The 23,748-nt window shown below is 38.9% G+C and overlaps 1 protein-coding gene across 4 annotated transcripts in view; it reads left to right on the plus strand.

The window, feature by feature from the left end:
* The window catches only part of LOC149555734 (alpha-mannosidase-like), a 120,061-nt gene extending 98,829 nt beyond the window's left edge, over positions 1-21,232 (plus strand). For all 4 annotated transcript variants that reach the window (XM_089829877.1, XM_089829874.1, XM_089829876.1 and 1 more), the window contains exons 26-30: positions 1,457-1,567; positions 1,664-1,756; positions 1,971-2,018; positions 20,498-20,566; positions 20,649-21,232. In XM_089829877.1, the coding sequence (XP_089686003.1) occupies positions 1,457-1,567; positions 1,664-1,756; positions 1,971-2,018; positions 20,498-20,566; positions 20,649-20,837 (510 nt within the window). In that variant the 3' untranslated portion in view covers positions 20,838-21,232. The remainder of the gene's footprint in view (positions 1-1,456; positions 1,568-1,663; positions 1,757-1,970; positions 2,019-20,497; positions 20,567-20,648) is intronic.
* The last annotated feature ends 2,516 nt before the right edge of the window (positions 21,233-23,748 follow it).

Genomic DNA, 23,748 nt, shown 5'->3' on the forward strand with positions numbered 1-23,748 from the left:
TTGCAACTAAATTGTCTCTCCAAAGATAGCTTGTGATGGTTGGGAGAACCTGCCAATTAAAAACTTAGAAAACAAATATTCTTTACTAGTAAAGAAAACTTGTAAACAAACCAAGTACCTTGTCAATAACTAAATTAAAATTGTACAGATAACAGGAATTGAAATTCTATCATCAATCCACATTTCAAGATAGATAATATCTCACAATTTTTGCCATAATGTCTCACTAATTTGGTTTTCACTACGTTCATCTTTTTGTCTAGCTTAAAACAGATTTAAGATAATACAGATAAATCCAGTTCATTACTAAATTTCAATATACATCTTAGATTATCGTGGACACAGATATCTATTGTGGAAAGCTAAGTCAATCCAAAAATTCAATACTTATATACACCAAAGATCCATCTAGAGGAAATGGTATACACAAAAGTTAAGGCCATATTTGAGATGAGGAATACACCCAAGTATATCTATTCCCAGTCAGAAAATGGCACAAGGAAGAACTAGAATTGTTAGATATGCTACATTTTGAACAGGAAGTATATCTATTCCCAGTCAGAAAATGGCACAAGGAAGAACTAGAATTGTGTCTCCTTTCAAGTCTAACAATATATTAAAGTTGAAAAGTATTATGATATTAAGTTACATATTTATCATATACATTATCTTTATTGTTATGAGGAGAATATAAGACTTGAAGGGTGCAACAATCTTCTAATTGATCTGTAGCATTTGCTCTTACCTTACACATTATTCATTATTATATTTACAAATTTTAAGAGCTCTTTTGAAATTATAATATTTAGTATAATTATATCAAAATTACTTATGTTGACTAATTGAGATCTCTAGATTTTAAGGAAGTTATGGAATCTATTCTTTTTGGGGAAGCTGTTTCCACCTTAGTTCACTAGTTAGTTTCTTCAAATGGAAAAATCTTAGGAGGTCAAGAAATTTGTCTACTCTTTAGCTACTTTTCTTTGAGTTTTCGAACTTCAAAGATGATTGTAACTATTTAATAATATCCTAAAAGAAAGTTTCTCTTTATGCCAAACTCTCCTATGAATGGTTATGGAACTGGATAGAGTAATAGGTTAACACCTTAAGTTATTTTGAGGTTTTGTTTGTGCATATTATTTTCATTATTAACCTTTATATTTATCAACCTTTCAATCCAAACACATAATATCCTATTGAGATATTCAAAGCCATTCACAACCTGATGAATGACATGGGTATGATCTCTATTAGTATACAATTTTTCATAATGTTCCTAGCACAGTTTTGTTGGTGTAGATTAATACTATAATACTCTCATATTTGAAAGACAACCTTTCTACAAAAAAGATGATATTAAGATAGACTTTTGAGCTGTCAATTCATTTACATGCATATAAGAATAGTATGAACTTGAAGTGATTATATTCTTATACACATTTTTCTTATCTTCTAGATAAGAGGTACTTATTATGTGAGCATTAATGCTATTGGAAATGGTGCACAATGGCGTCGCACTACTGGACAAGAAATATATTCTCCATTATTATTAGCTTTCTCACAGGAGGTAACAGATTCATAGACATTGAGACAATTCTTTAATTAAAGAGTGAATCAGTAGCAAAGTATTTCTATAATATAACTAGTGCTTTTTGTCTAACAGGAGGCCCAAAATTGGGATGCTTCTCATTCAAGATTTACGGCAATGGATCAAAATTATTCTTTACCAAACAATGTTGCAATGACGACCCTTCAGGTTACTGTTTTTGGCATTGTTTGATCATGTTTATTATATGCAATATGTTTTTATTTTTTCGAAACAAATATAAGAAAATAGGTTAGTAGTTTTGAATAGTTAATGTAAAATATAGATATAGTGATTACTCATGTCACTACAATGTAGAGAAAAGTATAAGATTGCATTAGTTTCTAGTAATTGGAATGTTTTTGTTAATGATCTCTTTTAACAGGAGCTTGAAGATGGAAGTGTGCTTTTACGACTAGCTCATTTGTATGAGGTATTGCTCAAGCTAAATGTTATGTTATTCCATTTTCTACTTAGAATAATTTACACTTGATGAAAGTAGAACTTGATATTATTGAACTTTCAAGGTAGAAGTAACTATAAGGAAAAAATACCAAACTACTTGGAAGAAAACAAATTTTGTCACAGCCAAGTCCTTAACCACATGAAATAAGTAAACATAAGAACATAATAATAAATTTGCAAGACAGATGGAATAAGTATTTTGGTACAAGTAGTGATACACTAAGTGTAGAATAGGCCTATGTAGCCAAGGACAAGGGCGAAAGTCAGTGGATTTAGAAGAATGGCCAAGGGTCTATTGAAGATACATTGAAGAATCTAAAAAATATCCCATCACTATTGTGGAAAACAAAGTTATATAGAGAAGCACTGCAGAAAGAGGTTGGTTATTAGAAATCAAATAAAGGAGGACATACACAAAAGGATCATCTCACAAAGCATTCTGAGTAGGATTCAACCTTCTATGCCTTATGGCAAAATGATGAGAAGATCAATCATAGTCTTCTTCATTGTAAAATTTTGGAGCATCTCAACTCACTTTGAAAGATTAGCAATAAGAAAAAATGAATTTGCTCAAATTCAATGATCTTTAGTGTTGGTGAGTACACAATTGCTAGGTAAGTAAATGTGCAGATATCTTGAGGAAAAAATCTCCTATTTCCTAATGTGTACCATGTTCCAGGAATGGAACTCAATCTACTCTTAATGAGTTAGGCTATGCACCATTTTCCCAATTTGGATATCATATTTAGCAAATATAAATGCTATATTGTTGACAAGGAATCCAAGAACACCATTTTCTTGGTATAAAAGATCACAATTTATATCGGCTTCTTGGTAATGGAAAGCTACAAGAGTACGCATCAGCAATTAGGAGCACAAATTGGTATAGGCATGTAATATCCCTAATGGATATTATACCCATATTTTAATGCAGAAATTCAACAATAATAAAAATCGAATTGTAGTTGCAAAAGTTTACAAGAAGACTGGAAACCAGAAATATGAACTTGAAGTACTAAGTGATGTCAGCCGACTAGATGGTCCTGGCGGTGTTTCTGTAGCCGACGGAATGATTGTTGTCGGTGTTTTGTATTTTGTAGCCGAAGGGTAATAGTTTGTAGCAGACATAATGTTTGTGGCTGACGGACTCCTTCGGGGAGGTTCGGCGGATAGTATTTATATCCCGTCTGGGATCATTGTAAAGCATTTGCTATCTTCTATCATTGATCTTATCAAGCATAATGTAATGTTCTGGCATATGCGAATATAATTTTGCTATTTTGTTCCATTGTCTGTATGCATTGATTTCTTTACCAGTATGGTAAACATTTGGTGCTGTTGCCTGATGGACCTGGTACGCAGGCAGGCGGATGGAAATTAAATGCTGAATCTGTTGAATAAAAATAAGAACACGGTGAAGGATAAAGATGAGATTCGTGTAGCTCAAGCTAATTTAATTTTGGCACAGCAGGCAGAGTGCTGGAGGAGATTCTAGAAGATTGCCGATGGAAACCGAAGCGCGGAGGAATTGCTGGAGGAGACTTGACAGCGGGTGGAGTTGGTGGAAGAAGCATAGGAGGCGTTCTTGAATTTGTGTTCGCCGAGGGAAGAGAATTCAGACGGAAGAGCATCGACTTGCATGGCTCGGAGTGCCAAGGGAGTACGAGTGTGGAGTGACCTCTTCGTCCGGGATACACTTCCGCGAGAGACAACTTCAGAAGATCCTTCTTCTTCACCAAGGTTCGCAGCTGTTGAGACCTCCGGTGTGGGAGTTCAGACTGCCGGTATGAGAGTGCAGACCTCCAGTGGGGGAGTTTAGACCGCTGGTGTGGGAGTGCAGATCGTCGGTGTGGGAGTATAGACCGCCGGTGCTAGAGTGAACAGTGCCAGTGTTGCAAGATCAAACAACGCTCGTGCACAGAATCTAGGAGTGATGGCAGGACCCAAAGAAAAGTTGCCGAAGTTTGATGGCGATGGTACAGCCGACCCCATTCGACATTGTAAGATATGTGAGACGATCTGGCGAGCAAATGGAATTATAGATGCCAACAAATGGGTGAGGCAATTTTTGGCAACCCTACGAGGGGTAGCGATTGATTGGTTTTGCGGATACGGATCCACAAAAGCTAAATAGCTGGGATAACATTAAAAAGGAATTCCTAGCGGAATTTAAACTGTTGCGGGATGATAATGAAATCGTAGCAGAGATTTTCAATACCAAGCAGGGGAGGAATGAGACTGTCCGCATCTACGCTAGGAGATTAAAAGACTTAATAAACAAAATGGAAAGAAAGCCGGCGAACGGACTTCAGAAAAGATGGTTCGTGGAAGGCCTCTGCTCCAAGTTGCGGAGGAAAATGAAAATTGTGCCACCGTCGTCATATGCAGATGCTTATAACAGAGCACTGGACCTTGAAAGTGAGCAGAAGACAAAAAAGAAAAAGACTAGCTCATCTGATTTTGATGATGACGAGCCTGCCAGAGATGATAGTAGCGATGATGAAGGTAGCAGCAAGAAGGTTCGTGCCCTACAGAAGGATATGATTTGCATGATGGAGTTAAAAAATATACAGAAGGACCCAAAAGCCAATGAGCTGTGGTGCATGGATTGTAAGACTGACGGTCATACTAAAGGATTGTGTCCGAAGAACCAATTTTGTGACATTTGTCAGATCATAGGCCATTCCACAAAAGAGTGCCCCTTTAACATGAAGACAAGAGGATCTCCGCAGGTGTTTCTTACACAGGAGGCTTCCCCGTCGGGTAGTAGCGGAAATACGAATAGTACAGGTGCCACATCCGGCGGATACAGGAATAATAGCAGAGGGCAAAATACCAACAATGTGAACAATAATAATGGGAGCCGAAGTCGAACCCAGTATGATGCAAACGGACGGCCGATTGTTCAATGCCGAGCATGTAATTTGTGGGGTCATTTTGCGCGGGATTGTACAGCGGCAAACACACCGAAATTATTATGCAGATGGTGTGGACCCGGTGACCATGAGGATGCCAAGTGCTCAAAGTCTGGAGTAAACTTGATCACTGTCGGCACGGATGTAGAGGAGGTTTTGGCAATTACACGGAGGCAAGCAGAGGAAAAGAGAAAATTGGGGGAAGCGCAGGCGGAAATTGTAAAGGCATCGTCGGCAGAGACATCTCAGTTGAAGGACATCACTGGCACCTTGGCAAGGAACTTCGTAGAACAAAACATTGTACGACAAATCTTACAAACGGAGGTACGAATCAAGATAAGTGACCTCCTCACAATGCCCCAGTTACGGACGGCCATTCTGAATCATACACCATTTTTGAAAGCAACGGAGGACACAGGAAGGGACAACAGTCCAATGACGACAACAGACCCAATGCTTCTAGCGCTCACGACGGGAAGGCATCCGGTGGTCGTCGAGATGGGGATTTTGGGACATGTTCTAACAGACACAATTGTCGACGGAGGATCCGGTGTGAATGTGTTACCGGAGGAGACCTGGAAGAAGTTGGGAAAATCGACATTGTGGCCACCAACATTCCAATTGGTCACGGCAGACCAACACGGAATCAAACCGTTGGGAATCTTGAAGGCGCAACCGGTAACTATTGGAACACAACCATTTTTATTGGATTTTGTCGTTATTCCATTGAAAAGAAAAGGATATGATGCTATTCTGGGATGGGATTGGTTGGTGCAAGCAAAAGTAAAACATGATTGGAAACAAAATACCCTATCAATAGAGGGCGGAGGCAAAAGATTCACAATTGACCTGCACACGCAAATGGTCGGTGAGGAGGCAGCATCGTCAGATTCTGAAAGTGAAGGCGAAAGTGATGACGAAGGAAAGAGGAGAATGGAACCAGATGAAGGAGGAGTATTGAGACTTGACCGAGGATCGAATGATGACGACCTAGACTCGGTGAATGGCCTTTACCACTAGCAGATAGAAGACTACGAATTGTTTCCGAGTTGTAATATGCTAAGAGTTGACAAAGGTGAGAAAAAAAAGGAAAATGAGTGTCTGAAGGAATACAGAGCAGCGGAAGAAGGAAAGGTGGTTACGCCTGAAGCTGAGGGGAAGAACATACAGTCCAAACCTAGAAAAAAGAAAGATCCCACCGTCCGGTACACGGTGAAGGGACCGCACAGGAAGAAAAGAATGCATCGTACCATAAAATTACTTGAAGGGTACCGACGGCAAGGAAATAAGCTAGATGCGCGATGACCACAGGCACAGTGGCCGACGGAGGTGACATAGAACAGGCATAAGGCGTGGCATGACAAACTCAACAGGTTTCAACCGGGGCAGTTGGTACTCAAGTATGACGATCGGAATGAAAGCAAACAGGAAAGGTTTAAGGCAAGATGGGTTGGATCATATCAGATCTGGGAGGTCAGCGACAATCGAGTGGTAAAGTTGGGGACGTTGGACGGGCAAGAGGTACCTCACACAGTCAACGGATCCTACCGTGCCAGGAAGATGCTGTTGTCGTCACCATCACAGAATGATCAGATGATTCCCTTGCCGTCGTTGCAGAATGGCGACGCGTGGAGGCAAAATTGAGGTGTTGTTTTTTTAATTTTATTTTTGTCACAAAAAAAAAAAAAAAATTGATAAAAAAATAAAGTGAAAAAAAAAAAAAAATTTGAAAAAAATTTGAAAAAAAAGGGAGCCCCGCAGGCAAAGTTTGTCCGCGGGTGGAAAAAGTCCCACGGACAGAGTTTGTCCGCGGGTGAAAGAAGCCCCGCGAGCAGTCTGTTCGCGGGTAAAAAGAAGCCCTGCGGGCAGTCTATCTGCAGGTGAAAAAGAGAGTTCCACAGGCAGAAAACAAAATAAATCCCGCGCACTTCAACCTCCAATTCATCAGCTACGGAGTTCAGTTTTATTCCCTTCCTTTTGCAAGCGGTCGCGGATTTCAATCTTGCTAAAAGCAGTAGATTGTCGTAAGAACAGTGGGTTGCCGTGGGAGGATGGAGGATCAAGCAGAAAGGTCGCCGCTGGAGACAGAGTATTCGGAACAGAGTGCATCCTGGGGAAGAAATCACTGCTAGAGTTCTTTTAACAAAGAAATTTGGGTAGAAGGTGGGAAATCGGGTTCTGTGGTTTTGAGCATGGTCGTCGAAAATACTCTTGGTGGCGAACAGACCCTCAAAAGCATCGATCTTGTACAGAAGGGATCATAATGAAGAGATCAGCCTATGTATGCCTCGGCGGCTTTGTCCGCTTGTGAGGAGGAAAGCCATCAATTTAATTGCATAAGAGGTCTCAAACAGATCGAGGGTTCAAGGAGAAGGAATCTGCTCATAAGGTAGTTATAGCCGCCAGAAAAAAGATGAGTTGCCCAAACCACCACTATGGGGGTTGGATGAGTTAGTGTTGTCCTCCCTTTGCCTGCGCTCGAGTTTCTTTCAATTATCGCAGCCTATCCGGAGGTCCTCTTCCCGCTGGGTATTCACGCGCCTTGCGAGGATCTCTTTCCAGTCTGCGGATGGGTGAATGTTCACAGTTTCAGTTTTTGTAAGTTTCCATGGGAGAAAAAGAAATATTAAGCCAGAGGTATTGTCGGGGTTCCACACAGAACATGGCCGTAGAAAACAAAAGCGTTGGAAGGAGGAACTTGTAGAGAGTCGAAACAACAATAGACAAACAGAAGCAGGAGGGTTTGCAAAAAAAAAAAAAAAGGACGATAGATTGAAGCAATTCAGAATGAGTAACAGAGAATGCCAACGGGAAGGGGAAGTATCAGGGGTTGCTAGAAAGAGTGTAGAATTGGCAAAAAATGGCAGAAACAGTGTGTTCCATGCAGTTTTGTGTGGGTTCCGGAGCGCACTTGGGGTGTTGCCCCTCGACCCCGCTGCCTGGACCCGCAGTCGTTGTAGATATTAGTCGTGGGAGTCTGACCAGTTGAGAAGAGTTGAAGTTGCTGCAGGCATAGACTGTTTGTGTACCAGAGGCACTGGGAGTAGGTGTTGGCCGGGAGGCTGTCTTGGTGGATGTGTAGAGAGCTCGGGAGGAGCTGATCATCCAATTGGAGGCAGTGCAGCGACACTTGGGTCAGGGTACCGAGGAGTTGAAAACAGAGTAAGCAGCACAGGTGGCTATCAAGGTCAGCTTCATTAAGGAGGCAATGTTGTGTTAGCAGAGGCTACAAGCACGAGACGAAGGTGACAGTGATGTGTCAGAAGCAGATTTTTATTGTTGTAGTCACTCTGTTAATGTATTTTGTTTGTTAATTTGTCTCAGATATTTTGTTAGTCGTCAAGAGACGACTTTTCTTTTTGGGGGGGATGGTGTCAGCCGACTAGATGGTCCCGGCGGTGTTTCTGTAGCCGACGGAATGATTGTCATCGGTGTTTTGTATTTTGTAGCTGATGGGTAATAGTTTGTAGCGGACATAATGTTTGTGGCCGACGGACTCCTTCGGGAAGGTTCGACAGATAGTATTTATATCCCGTCTGGGATCATTGTAAAGCATCTGCTATCTTCTATCATTGATCTTATCAAGCATAATGTAATGTTTTGGCATATGCGAATATAATTATGCTATTTTGTTCCATTGTCTGTATGTGTTGATTTTTTTACCAGTACGGTAAACAAGTGAGACACCTATGTGATATCTCTAATTGACATTCGGTTTCCATCCACTGCCTCCAACCTCAAGGGTTTCTATCTTTAAACCATCTGAAAGATGAAGCTTCTGAAGTCTTCAAGAAAATCAATAGTCAAATCATAAACCAAGCATATGCAAATGAGCTTCTCTTTTTCTTTTAAGGAACAATGGTGTGACCCTTCATTTTCCAACTCCTGTCTTTTCATCTTCATTCTCTTTTGTCCCTTTTCAAACCTTTTTTTAATATTACAATGACTTCTATCAATTTACATTAAACTGCCATAAAGCTATTTTTAATATTTTCTCAAGTTGGCGTATAATTTCTTAATTTCCCCCAAAGGGGACATTACAAGGCACCTCAACCTAACCTACCTGTCTTAGCTGGCATGGGAGAATTTGGAATAGAGTTTACTTGATTACAAAAAAATATAAGATGTTTGCGGAGTTTTCCATGCAAAGAAGCAACACATAACTTCTTTTTCAGGTGCAAAGGCTTGAGGAGCCTCAAGAATCCTACAAGTTCATAAAAATGTTTGTAGGCCAATAAATATGGCACCAATGGCTAGTGTTAGGTATTTTCTTCTGTTTATTAACTCTAGTAGGAAAATATGGTTGTTTTCTTGAATTCAAAATCAGTTGTCTTTAAGGAAGTTTAGTATTTCAAATTATTAATAGAAAAAAGAAAAACTGTGAGAATATCTGAATATTTCCTCTGAATGTCCACAAAAGCTGAGCAATTCATGTTGTAATTTTAATTTGTTTGTACTGAGTGAGACATAAGAAGACAAACCTTGACGACCCATTCGTCTTTGGATGTTTTCTATCTTCATGTTTCACACCTAAGATGGTGTGCGCTAGTTCTTAATTGAGCTATTAGAATTTTTTCTTTCTATTTTATATATATCTCCCTATTGTGCTTTTGTCGAGGTTCACATGTGGGATTGAAATGCTTGTCATAGTATTTCCTTATTCTCACAAGTTTTTTTAACCATAATGCCACCTTGACTTTCTCTCACATGCTTCTTGATTTTAGCATTCATGTTTCGACATTTGTGCAAACTGATTCGCCATCTTCTCAACCACTTGATGTTTTGTTTCATCCAAGTGTTTTTATTCTTATCTTTTCCTCTGCCACAATTTGTTTACTGTACAGGATAAATGGTTTATTGCATACAGACAATAGACAAGAACATGTAATACAACAACACTCCTTTTATTATTTGCATATGCTAAAGAGATTACATAATGCTTCCGATCGTCATTACAATGATCCCGGAGGGTGTATAAATATTTTCCTAAGAACCTTCCCGAAGGGCCGTTGGCTACATAACAAGAACCTTCCTGGAGGCCGCGTCGGCTACATAGTATTTATTGACGACATACATCTTGTCGGCTACACAATATTTACCGACGACATCATCCCCGCCAAAAGAAAAAGTCGTCTCCGGACGACAATTACAAAATATCTGAGAGAGATTAACAAAACGAAATACATTAACTGACGAACTACAAGATAAATCTATTTCTGTCACACCACTTTCACATCCGTCCCATGCCTGCACCAAATTGGTCTTCAAACCACGTTGCATCTGTAGCCTCTGCTAACACAATACTATCTCCTTAACTGACCTTGATAGCCACCTGTGCCGCTTTCTCTGCTTCCAACTTCTGGGTACACTGAGCCAAGTGTTGTTGTACTGCTTTCAATTGGATGATTAGCTCCTCTCAAGCTCTCTATGCATCCACCATGACAGCTTTACATCCAACACCTACTCCAAGTGCTTCAAAGCATATCGCCCTTGTGAAAGGCATGCTCTGTTGATCTTTCCACCTCTGGCACACTATGCTTGCGGCAGCTCCAAGTCTCATTAATTGGTCACACTTCCCCTGACTGATATTTGCATCGACTGGGGGTCTAGGGGGCATCACCCCCAACGGGGTCGAGAGGCAGTGCCCCCGCGGGGTCCTGGGGTAGTGCCCCAAGCGTGCTCCCTGTTGCGATACAGGGTGGGGTTGAGGGGCAGTGCCCCTGCCACCAAGATCAAATCAGCACCCTCAAACTCACACAAAACTCCATGAAACACACTGTTTTTGTGATTTTCTTCTGATTCCACACTCTTTCAGCCAACCACTTGCGTTTTCTACCTGTTTATGTCTTTCCCTTCCCTTCGGCATCATATGTTACCCATTCTTAATTGTTCCGATCTGTTTTTTTTTTTAAATTATTTTTAATTTTTAAAATTTTTTTTGCTCTTCCACTTTCGCTTTCCTGTAGACTTTATTTATTCCTTTGTTGGGTTAGACCAGTTGTTCCTCGACTCACAGAAATTCTTCTCCTTCCCTGTACGGATCCGTACGGCTTTCCCTAAGCTTTGTGAACCGGCTATAGCAATTCCTCTTCCTTACTGTATCGGCTCCTCTTGATGGTACAGCTTGGCTTCCTCTCGGATTGGCCATACAGATTTTTTTTCTTCTCTACTTATCTCAACAATATGACCCTTTTCTCTTTCTTATAACCTAGGACCATACGGAATTTGCTTCCCTGACTCCACTGTATGGACTTCAAGCACTTCTTTCAAGCAATCCCATACTCTGTACGGGCTTTCAAGCAATCATTAGTCGTTGTCCTGCCAAACAATTTGTCTTCATTGTACCCCGTACGGCTTTGAATGGCTTGTACGTCGTACGCAACCAGCGTTGTCTCTTTGTTGTAATTGCCATACAGTTTTCACTTTTTATTCATCTTCCTTGACACCATACAGCTGCCTTCTAATATGCTTCCAGCCATATGGCTTTTTATTCCTCTTCCTTGACGTCGTATGGCTGTCTTCTAATATGCTCTAGTCGTACGGCCTTTGTATGCGTCCCAACTCCTATTTTGTGTCACCGTATGGTCCCTTTAGCCGTACGGTCACTGTTTACCTTCCTAGCTTCTGTCTTTGAATACCGTACGGTGCCCAGACTTAAATATTTTCCTTTCTTTTCTTCCGTATGGAAGCTTTAATATACCTACATAGCTTTCTTGAGGTCGTACGACCATTAGCTCGCCTTATATTTGATCTCTATTCCCTCCTACAAGGCCGTACGGTCATTAACTTCTTTCAATAAATGTTTTAAATAATGTTTTTATATTATGTCCCTTAAGGTCGGACGGCGGGCCGTGCTACCTATTACTTTTTAATGTCTATAATTCCAGTCATTCCAAATTTGCTTCCTATTCCTTCACACTTTAAAACTATAGTTTATTACTTGGCACTTTCAACTTCTATATTTTATTTACATATATACATTATTTACAGTTGTTTTTCCTTTCTCAGTTGTTTGTCGGTGGGGGACCATTTCTTTCATGGTATATTTTTAACTTCGATCCATTCACTGCATCTAGTATTTCTTTTATGTTCAGTGTCCATAACTTAATTGCCCCATTATAGCCAACTTCCCGTATCTTGTACGGTCCGACCCATTTAACTTTGAACTTGCCTGGTTTGATTTTGTTTCGTCTGTCATACTTTAATACCAATTGGCCCGGTTGAAATTTATTCAATTTAAAACGCTTCTAATGCCATATCTTTCGCCTGTTTTGTGTCACCTTCGTGGCCCATTGTGCCTGCAATCGCTTCTCCTCGAGTTTGTTCAGATTATACAACCTTTCCCTTAGGCTTTCCATGTCACGTACCATGAATTCCGTTGGCTGCCATTCCTTGCCATCAATAGCTGTATTCTTGATTTTAGAACCTTCACTCTGTACTGCTGAAGTTTTTATTAAACCCTTCCTCTTTGTTTCTTGTGCAAACCGTATGATGTGTTTTCCGTGCTGCTAGGACATTTCTACTATATCTGTGGTTCGATGTAACATTTTCTTTTTGCGCAGTCCATTTATTGTGTACCATACAGTGGAATCTTTTCTTTTTTTGGGTTCGTATGGTATGTTCTTCCCTTCAGCTTTTGTCGTAACTACCTTTCCTTCTTCCGCTTCTCTGTATTTCTTCGGACATTCATTTTCCGCTCCTTTCTCACCTTCATTGACCCTTAACATATTACATCTTGGAGAGAGCTCGTAATCCTCCATCTGCCAATGGAAAAGGCCGTTCACCGAATCCAAATCATCATCCATTGATTTGCCTTCCAACCATAGGACTCCTTCCTCAGTGGATTCCAATCGCTGCTTTCCTTCATCCTCTTTGTTAGAATCAGATGATACGGCTTCTTCACCCACCATTTCTGTGTGTAAATCAATAGTGAATCATCGTCCCCTGCTTTCCATGGATAGTGTATTCCTCTTCCAGTCATGTTTAACTTTTTCTTGTACGAGCCATCCCCCACCTAAAATGGCGTCATAGCCTCTACTTTTCAGCGGGATGACAACGAAGTCAAGTAGGAATGGTTGTGTTCCAATCATCACTGGTTGTGCCATCAAGACGCTGAGAGGTTTAATGCCGTGTTGGTCCGCTGTTAGCAATTGAAATGTAGGTGGCCACAACGTTGGCTGTCCCAACCTCTTCCAAGTATCCTCCGGTAACGCATTCATGCCGGACTCTTCGTCTACAATTGTGTCTGTCAAGACAGTTCCCAAAATTCCCATCTCAACGACAGTCGGATGCCGTCTGGATGTAAGGGCTAGCAACATTTGGTCCTCTAGATGTGCTCTACTTTTCCTCTCCTTTCCTTGTTTGGCTGGTAATTTAGCAGTGGGAGCGATGTTTGTGAGTGCCGATCGGAGTTGAGGCATTGTGAGCAATAGATCATTTATCTTGACTGGCACTTCGGTTTGTAATATCTGTCGTACGATGTTCTGTTCTACGCAGTTTCTTGCTGAGGTACCAGTAGTGTCTTTCAAGTGTGCTTTGTCTGCCTATGCTGCCTTTTCAATTTCTGCTTGTGCTTCCTCTAATCTCTTATTTTCCTCCATCGAGTCGGGGTATAGTTTTGCTTGCTTCCGTGTGATTGCCAGAGCCTCCTCTTTGTCCGTCCCAATGGTGATCAGACTCACTCCTGATTTCAGGCACTTGGCATCTTCATGTTCTCTAGGACTGCACCATCTACATAACAACTTCAGTGTGTTTTCCATTGTACAGTCTTAGGCAAAGTGGCCCACAAATTGCATGCACGACATTGTACCATTGGGCGGCCGTTTGCATCGTATTGAATTCGATTGCGGCTCCCATTATTATTGTTGGCATTGTTGTTGTTTTGCCCTCGTCTATTATTTCTGTACCCTCTCGAGGTGGCACCCTCCGTACTGGTGTTTCCGCTCCCTCCTGACGCGGAAGCCTCCTGTGTCAGGAACACTTGTTGAGGTCCTCTTGTTTTCATATTGAAGGGGCATTCTTTTGTGGAATGTCCCATGATTTGGTAGATCTTGCAGAATTGGTTCTTTGGATAGGATCCCTTCGTATGGCCTTCTTTCTTGCAGTTTGTGCACCATAGCTCATTTCCCTTGGTCTCCTTCTGCATGTTCTTAAATTCTTTCATCATTCAGATCATATCCTTTTGGAGGGCTTAGACTTTTTTGATGCCTTTTTCGTCATCGCTGCTCTCTTCTTCAGAGGACGCATCGTCATTTGACTTGGATGAGCTACTCTTCTTCTGTTTTCTTTTCTGCTCACTTTCCAAGTTCATCGCTCGATTGTCTGCTTCAGTGTATGACGATGGCAGCACAATCCTCATCTTCTTCCGTAACTTCGGGCGTAGTCCTTCAATGAACCATCTCTTTTGCAGCCCATCCGCCAGCTTACTTTCCATCTTGTTTATTAAGTCTTTTAATTTTCTAGCATGTACTCGAATTGTTTCATTTTTGCCTTGCTTCGTGTTGTATATCTCTGCTACGATCTCATTGTTGTTGCGCAACAGTTGAAATTCAGTGGTAAACTCCTTAATGTTGTCCCAATTGGTTAATTTTTGAGGATCCGTATCGGCGAACCAATCAATTGCTACGCCCCTTAGTGTTGCCAAAAATTGTCAAACCCATTCATTTGTATTCGTTATGCCATTCGCCCGCCAAATTGTTTCGCAGGTTTTACAGTGTCAGATTGGATCGACTATTCCATCACCATCAAACTTTGACAACTTCTCCTTTGGTCCAGCCATTACTGTTAGAGGTTGAGGGATTTGTTGTGTACCTGCGTTGTTCTGCACACCCGCGCTGCTCTGCACACCTACGCTGTTCTATACACCCGCACTGTTCTGCATACCTGTGCTATTTTGAATACCCACGTTGCTTTGAACACTCGCGCTGTTTCTGATAGTCATGCTATTTGGTGAAGAAGGGTTTTCGTCAGCTGAAGTTTTCTGTTTTGAAAGTGTATCTCGGATGAAGAGTTCGCTCCACGCTCATGTTCCCTTGGCACTCCGAGCTGTGCAAGTTAATCCCCTTCCGCCTAGATTCTCTTCCCTTGGTGTATGCAGGTTCAGAAACTCCTCCCTTGCTTCTTCCACCAAATCCAGCCACTGTCGAGTCTCTTCCAACAATTCTTCAGCGCTTCGGTGTCCGTCGGCAATTTGCTAAAACCTTCTTCTGCGTTCGGCCTGTTGTACCAAAATTAAATTCCCTTGTGCTGTGTGTATTTCATCTTTTTCCTTTAGCTTGTTCTTATTTTTGTTCAACTGATTCAGCATTAGTCTTCATTCCAGGTCCATCGGGCAATGGCGCCAAATGTTTACCATACAGGGTAAATGATTTATTGCATATAGACAATAGACAAGAACATGTAATACAATAGTACTCCTTTTATTATTTGCACATGCCAAAGAGATTACATAATCCTTCCGATGATCATTACAATGATCTCGGAGGGTGTATAAATACTTTCCTAAGAACCTTCCCAAAGGGCCATCGACTACATAACAAGAACCTTCCCGAAGGCCCCGTTGGCTACATAGTATTTACCACTGACATACATCGTGTCGGCTACACAATATTTATTGACGACACAATTTTGGGTCGATTGTGATCTTCCATTATCTTTGTTCTCTTCAAGCAACCTAACAATCTGATCATTGCAGCTGTGTCAACGAGGGAGGCAGTGGCTTTTACTAAGATGATTTAGTAAGGCATTGTAGTTTTATATTTTTAGTTGCTCATGATAAGATATTTCTTTGCCTTTCTATTTGCCTCCATCATGATATTGATGTGCTGCTGCTCAAAACCTCACAACTATACAGAACCACCTATGTAACAAGCAGCTCATATAATGTTTTCTTAGATTTCCAAGCCCATAACTCTGGCTGATTTACAGTTGTTTTGAAGCATGTATAACACTTTCCATATGCCCTTGTATCCTTTTTTCTCTATAGGCCTCCCAAGTATGGTTGCTATTAAAGTCTCTGATTCTATTGTGCAAATCTCCTTTTTTTAAATAAGCGGCTAAAACCTTCAATATAAATCAATTGACACCTTATTGATCATGTAGTACATTGGTACCACTATAGAAAGTTTATAATTAGAGCTATACCAAGGGATGGATGAATAGTTAGTTTACATTTAACATTCATACAATTAGGGGTTATTAATGTTGAAAATTGTTTAAGAGCAAGAGACCTTGAGAAGGAATTTATCAACAAAAAGAAAGGGAGACCTTGAAAAGGAAGTTTTGTTCTTTGTTTGGTTGTCATTGATTTTGGAGAAGGCCAACTTTGTTTTTCAACTAGATTAGGTGGCATTAGGGAAGCAAACATCTTCTAAGTGGGCTACTATGTCTTCATAGTTGTGATTGTTTGTTTTCCACAAAGCCATAGTGATATTTTTGGACTAAAAGAGGGGTAAAAATTTAATCAACACAGTGTGAGTTACAAAGCAGGAACCACCCACACAACAGAGATAAGAGCACTACACAACCCTATCTTTTTGATCCAACATGTGAGACAATTCAAAAACTACCCTATCCACAATATTCTCACCCTACATTTGATTAGATGTCCATTTGGTCAAACAATCTACTACTCCATTCCACTCCCTAGGAATGTGAATAAAAATAACAAATTTCAAAGAGTTGCACAACCTTAGAATCTATTCAATGGCCACAGCTAAGTGCCAAATGATATCATCTAGTCACTTCCAATTCAGTAGAGTCACCACCACCTAAGAATTAGATTCATAAATAATCCTTTTCCATCCTAGAATACAACTTGCTACACAAGGTACAAAATGGGGAGAGAATCGGTGTAACTATTTGTGTGAAGAACCTTATAAAGTGAAAAATTGTACCTTCAAAGCTATCACACTCTATGCCAATACCAACATGACCAAGACCCCCCTGAGAAGAACCATCAGTGCTAATTTTTAAAACTCGAGTAGAATGAATCAAAAAACCCTCTTAATTTATCTTTTGCAAAGGATGTCTCCATCATGACTTGTCCACCACTCAACCCAAGAGAAGGATCAACTCCCTAAAGAGGAAAATTGAACCAGTTGTAGATAATATCTCCAAGATCAACACCTCTAGCAAAGTCACACTTTGTTGAGATAGGCTCTCAAAGACAAGAATAATTTTCCACCATTATGTGTTGAATAACCATCCTAGTATCATGAAAGGGCCTATTATTCCTTTCTATCAAAATATGTCAGATAATGAAAGTGGGCCGAAAAGCCTAGGCAACTTAAAGAAAAGAAGTTTTAACTGGAGACTTACTCTTGGGGACCCAACACTCAATTAAAGAGGAGACATGCCAACAAACCTAATTCCAAACTATCCACCAAAAGTGCCAAATCTCTTTGGAGAAAGAGCATTGAAAGAAAAGATGAGAAACACACACTTCACTATTACAACACAAAACACACATAGAGGGACCATGGAAGCTCTACTTACACAAACTATTCTGAGTAAGACATTGGTGTTGATTCTTTTGAACTTTTAGCCACATGAAAAGTTGCAATTGGGCCAAGAAAAAAAAAATGTTCCACACCTTTTTCCAGCCAGGCGCCCCTATTTCTCCAAATCGTTGTCTATCAACCTCCATGCACCCTACAACAACATAGTACTTACCAAATGAATCACAACCTTGGGCCATAAATCTTGCCCAAAACACAATAAGCAAGAATCTAAACCAACTCATTCAAGCCTCCTCTAACCCACCTTGCAACCATTTACAAGAATCCTTCCATCTATAATCAACTAGCCCTTAATTTTTGAGCGATCTTATAATTATCTATCTTATTCGAACTAGCTACAGTATAAATATCTCAAAGGGGTTTTAGGTGTCGATGCATGGAAAGAAAAGGAGGATTGCCATCCCACGTGTCAAGCTAAAAAAGAGATTTGGGGCCATTAGTTGTAGATACAAAAAAGCCCACTTTTAGTGAGTTGGGTCTCAGTTTCTAGAGTGTGCCAAATCATAGAGCCCATTCCCTCCAAAAAACAACAAGGAACATCCGAAATGGTAACTCCTTTTAATTACTTACGTGTGAGAATTTGAGTCCAAACCTTATCCTAACCAGTACAACATCGCCAATATAACTAGGTTGCAAGAACCTGCCCATTCAAGATTGCAGAATGAACACGAAGGTCCCCCTCTTTCTTTGGCCTACACACAAACTCCTACTTGACTAAGCTCCACTTAGAAGCATGCAAATTACCACTCCAAAGGAATCGGTGCAAAAGAGCATTAGATTCTTTGCAGAAATACAAAGGAGACCTGAAAAAAAAATTTGTAAATAGGAAGAACCTGGATAACAGTTTGAATTTAATTCACTCTAGCAGCAGTGGATAGCCACCAGTGAGTCTAGTGATTAACCTTTTGACTCAGCTTATCTAGCAAGTCCGGTTAGCATGACCCTAAGTTGCCTTCCCACAGCTTACAGGGATGCCCCAAAAGTGGTATTCGGTGGACAATAAACTCATAGTTTTTTTTCTCTTGGAGTTTGTTGGGGCTGCAATCTTAGATTATTTGGGTTATGTGGACGGGTGGTTGTCACCATTCTAAGGCAAACCAATTCATTTCCCTTTGAGGCAAGGAAGAATGATAAAGGGCGATAAAATACCCATTGTAAAGATTAGTTGGCTAAAAATAATACTGTTATAATTGTCAAATGAAGAAGATAGATAGTGGATTATAGGATTCTTGTGGATTGCAGGGGCAGACTGGAGACAAGTAAATTTCTACTATTGTTTGTGCAAACTTGTAAGATCATTTTAATGACAAAGTTCCCATGCGATAGAATTAAATAGTAAGTAAGATGCACACTCTTCCTAAAGACTTTAACCATTTTGTGTTTTCTCTAGATGAATTTTTGTGTATGTGACAATGCCCCGTGTGTTGCCCTATTTTTACTGGTGAGTTTATTCCTTTCATAGTTTTGTTATCAATAAAAGTTTCAAAGTTGCAGTATTTGAAAGCTCAAAAAAGCCATTAGGAACTCTAATGTGCACTTTATGTTAGAAATCAATAGTTTTTGGCAGCAAGAGTACACAGTGAAGCAATAACACAAAAGGAAGAACAAAATGACAGAATTATATTGATTACTTAAGATTCAGTGACAGATTTCTTGCAATATGCCGGGCAACAAGGCATACCTGGTTGCGGCCTTACAACAGATACAAATTCCATGTGCAAGTTAAAAAAAAATGTGTCAAATTCCCTAGGCATATGACATTAGGGTTTCTAGGCAAAATAGATTAAAAAACAAAAACTCAGAAATGTTTGTCAAAAACTTCAACGTGTGTTTTAGGGTAGAAATAATTATTTTCAAAGTCAAAAAATGTGTCAGAAACCCCAGGCACATAAATGTCAATGCGAGATAAACCTTTGAAGACAAAATGCATTCACATGGTCAAGTGCACCCTTCCAAGATGAAACAAAGTTCCAAACAAAGGCTTGCAAATGTAGTGTATGTTGTGCAGCATCTTGGAGGAACATAAGTCTCTTGAAATCATAAAACTTGCAAATGAATGATTGAGCACGCACCAGAACAAAAAGGGGAATAAGATTTTCACTTTAAGTGTTTCTGAGTGCCATAATATGCTTGTGCGCTATAATGGAGTAACATGTTTTGGAATTAATACATTCCCAGACCTAGTATTATGGCATGCAACACAAAAAGGCCAGCTAGGAATAGTAGGCTATATATTGTAGTGCATTTAATGTGATAGCTGACTATGGTTTTGCGGAAAATCAAAGTGAATGACAGTTGAAAGGGCAGAAAAACAAAATGTACAGCTATATAGAGGGGTGCTCAGGATACTAAAGAAGATATTTTAAATATTGGCATTAAAGGCTGCAAATAGCAGTTGGTGTGATTAACTCTTCTTTTTCATCTGTCATTTGCTGTTTAGTAGAACAAATCAGTAAGTACCATCTCAGCTCAAGATTTTTATTATATCTGTTTCTTTCAGCTGGATAGTAGCATTTCAGCATATAATTTACATTTTAAAATTTTAATTGGTTTAAATTTGTTTAAGTTTTAGATGATCATCCTCCAACATCATTAAACAAGAGAAAATTGCATGTCATCCAAAAACATGTCTCCACATCGCTACGTTCTTGTCCATAAACTTGAAGAAAGTACCTATCAAATTATAAAAAACCATATATTTTTAATTAACTTGTCTGTTATCAAGGCTGATTTTAGCTTCCTTATGTTTCCTTTCGTCAATTTTTTCTGCATGAATTTGGGTGCTAGCATCTAGAGGGTGGAAATATCCATTTCACAAGTTTTCTCTTATCTATTCAGTGTTGATTGGTAAAATCAAATTTCACAATTCATAAATACTTAAAGAAAATATAACATCGTATTGATGACACATGTTTTATGTAAACTTCTAAGATGAAGATCTTTGAATACTTCTGCTAAAAGTAACAGATTATTGGATTAGTTTTACTAACTATTTAGTAACTATGGATAAGCAGGCAGGGGAAGACTCATTATATTCACAAGTTGCAAAAGTTGAGCTCAAAAAGATTTTCTCAACCAAAACGGTAAAAATGCAAAATTTATTAATAATCTTCTGTTTTTTTTTTCAATTCAATCTTTGATTTAATGAGTGATCAATTACTGCAGGTATTGAAAATTAAGGAGACGAGCTTGTCGGCTAATCAAGAGAAGTCAGAAATGAAGAAATTAAATTGGACAGTAATAGGTGCTAACACCACAGAAGTTGGGAGCATAAGAGGTGGTCCTGTAGATGGTACAGACATGATTGTAGAGTTGGGCCCAATGGAAATCCGCACTTTTATCTTGCAATTCTAATAACTGGTCAACTTATTGTCGTTTTTGAATTACATTTATCTGTGATCTTCATCATCCTAACTACTAACTACTTTCCTGCAAGAGGATGATTATGAAATAAGATTTTTGGATGAGAAACCAGTGTTTCCCTTACCATTGATCGTATCTTGGGGTTAATCTACTTCAATTGGTGGGCCCTCAAATGAGAGATTTCATATTTCTCCTTAAAGGGATTTAAATGTAACATCCTAAATACTCAAACTATGCCAGCTTGTGGATACACCATTCCCCCATACTTTAATAATAATAATAATCCTCATGTATATGTAATACAGCTTTAGATAATTGAATTAGTTATTTCAAAAAACATTCAATTGTGGGAAATATAATGAGCATTTGAAATGCTTGAATCAAAACCAGTGGCTAGTCCTTGTCATGGTTTGGTAGAAAAGTCTCTTAGATATTTAACTTAATTATAGATGGGCAGGTGAAATTTATTCAATATATATTTGAATATATTTTAGACATTTACCATTGAGGATTTTATGTCCATTGTACTCTAAATGGATACTAATAAGTTGTCATTGTTACCTTGTGAAAAATGCACTATTGGCTAATAATACCTAAATCGTTTTTTATTTGGGTTGTGTGGCTTTCTTGATATCCATTATTTTGTTCTCTAGAATACAATTTGATCTATTGATCTTCACCATTTTGAGAAATTAGGAAAATGGCGTTTGTAGAGCCTCACTGATCTAGTCAATTTTGACAAACAAGATTTAGCTGATTTTGAACAATGGAGAAATTGAAATTGTCAATTTTGAACTGAATAAGGCGAAAGGGATTTGTAATTGCCTGAAGATTGAGTCATGGGTCTTCTGGTCAGAATAGCTAAATGGGCCCTAAGTTTTCGGCACAATAATTTCTGCCCTTTGTAGCAACTCAGATCAAAATCCATTCATCTTCTCTGCTAAAAATTCTATTTAAAGTGTGAATCTATTAAGAAAAGAAACAATGTCTTCTGCTTGGGGGCCAGTTATAGTTGGGGTTCTATTGTTCTTACTATTGTCCTCGAGGCTTTTCTTTTAGATTTTTAGGGTTATGTGGTTTTCGTGATATCCATTATTTTGTTCTCTAGAATACGATTCGATCTATTGATCTATTGATATTCACCATTTTGAGAAATTAGGAAAATGGTATCCATCGCCATTGCAGAGCCTCACCGATTTAGTCAATTTTGACAGACAAGTTTTAGGTGATTTTGAACAATGGAGAAATTGAAATTGTTGATTTTGAAGTGAATAAGGTGAAAGGGTTATGCAATTGCCTGAAGATTGAGTCACAAGATTTTTGCTTTGAGTAGCTAAATGGGCCCTAACTTTTTGGTATAGTAAATTTTGCCCTTTGTAGCAGCTCAAATCATGATCTGTTGATCTTCTCTACTAAAAGTTCTATTTAAAGTGTGAAGGTATTAAGAGAAGAAATGATGTCTTCTTCTTGGGGGCCAGTCATAGTTGGGGTTCTATTGTTCTTACTGTTGCTCTTGGGGCTTTTGTTTCAACTTCTAGGAAATAAAGGTACCATAGATTTATGTGGTTTCAGAACCAATGGCAGATCGATTCTGGTCCATTCCATCATATATTTTTGCCTTATAGCCTTGTTTGTCATTGTTATACAAATACATGTTTTACACTAGTTGATCATCACAATCCTTTGCAGCTTCTTGAAGATCAATGATTTGTTTTATGATATGGGTTTTTGTGACTTTTGGTTATTTGTTGATGTTTTGAAGATGATTATAATGGAGAGCACTAATTTTGATTTACAATATGTTGTTTAAGATTTTGTAATCTACAAGTTTGCAAATACTTGGTGATGGGCTTACATTGATCTGAGCAATGTAGAGTTCAAATTTCAATTTCAATTTTGTATAACCAAGCACAAAGAAAACATATTCTCCATCAAATTATCGGTGAACCAAATGGGTCCAATTATTTTCCCAAAATGCAAATTCAGAATTACAAATCCATAATTTGACAAATTTTGGATATGAGGCCAATGCCAGAATTACAAATCCCAATAGCCAAACATGCCCTTAAAGCTTAAACCAAGGAATTTATGTATAATTGGAGTTGTAAGTCCTAGATAACATCAATCTATTAAAACTAAGGATTTAAATAATTTAGGCTTACTAATTTTCTTTTGAGGTTATTGAATATTAGATACCTAAATAAACTATTATCACAACAATAAATTGAGATGTGATCCTTTCAAGAAAAAATGAAAATAAATAAAAATAACATAGAGAACAAGAATCCAAAAGGTTATAACCACAATAACTTGTCATCACACTTTATCAAGAGGGTGTTTGTTTGTCAAGGACAAATTTCAAATATAGTTTTTCCTCTCTAGATGTGATGGGTGCAAGCGATTCTAGGGAATTCTAGCCTAAAATATAAAATCCAATATATAATAAGGGGTTTCTCATGACCACCTCCCACATGGAGCTTGTATTCTAATTATGGTAGCTAGCCAAATCAAGGAGTACCATTAGAGTATTATCTACATCATCTCATTTTGCACTTTTTGAACATACTAATCTTAGGATACCTTATACTGGGAGTTGTCAATATTGCATAATGAAATTGATGAATATCAAGCATGTTTAGTAGCTTTACAACTAAACTACCTTTGGGTCCTAAATAGAAAACCATGTTATTCAAGAGCATAGAACTCATGAGCACCATATTTATTGGATAATGATAATGAAATATATTGATAGCGCTGACTTATAGGTGAAATGCAAAGTGCCTTCTATAATATAGTGTTTTTGGTACAAGTATATAGTGCCTTATATGATATACTATTTTTGAGTACAAGTATATAATAGTTCGTGCATAAAAGGGATTTGTGATCTCAATAAGTTCTTGTT

Source organism: Cupressus sempervirens, chromosome 5, assembly GCF_028749045.1.
Source record: "Cupressus sempervirens isolate cs-2001-9-10 chromosome 5, ASM2874904v1, whole genome shotgun sequence".
NCBI classification, from domain to species: Eukaryota; Viridiplantae; Streptophyta; class Pinopsida; order Cupressales; family Cupressaceae; genus Cupressus; species Cupressus sempervirens.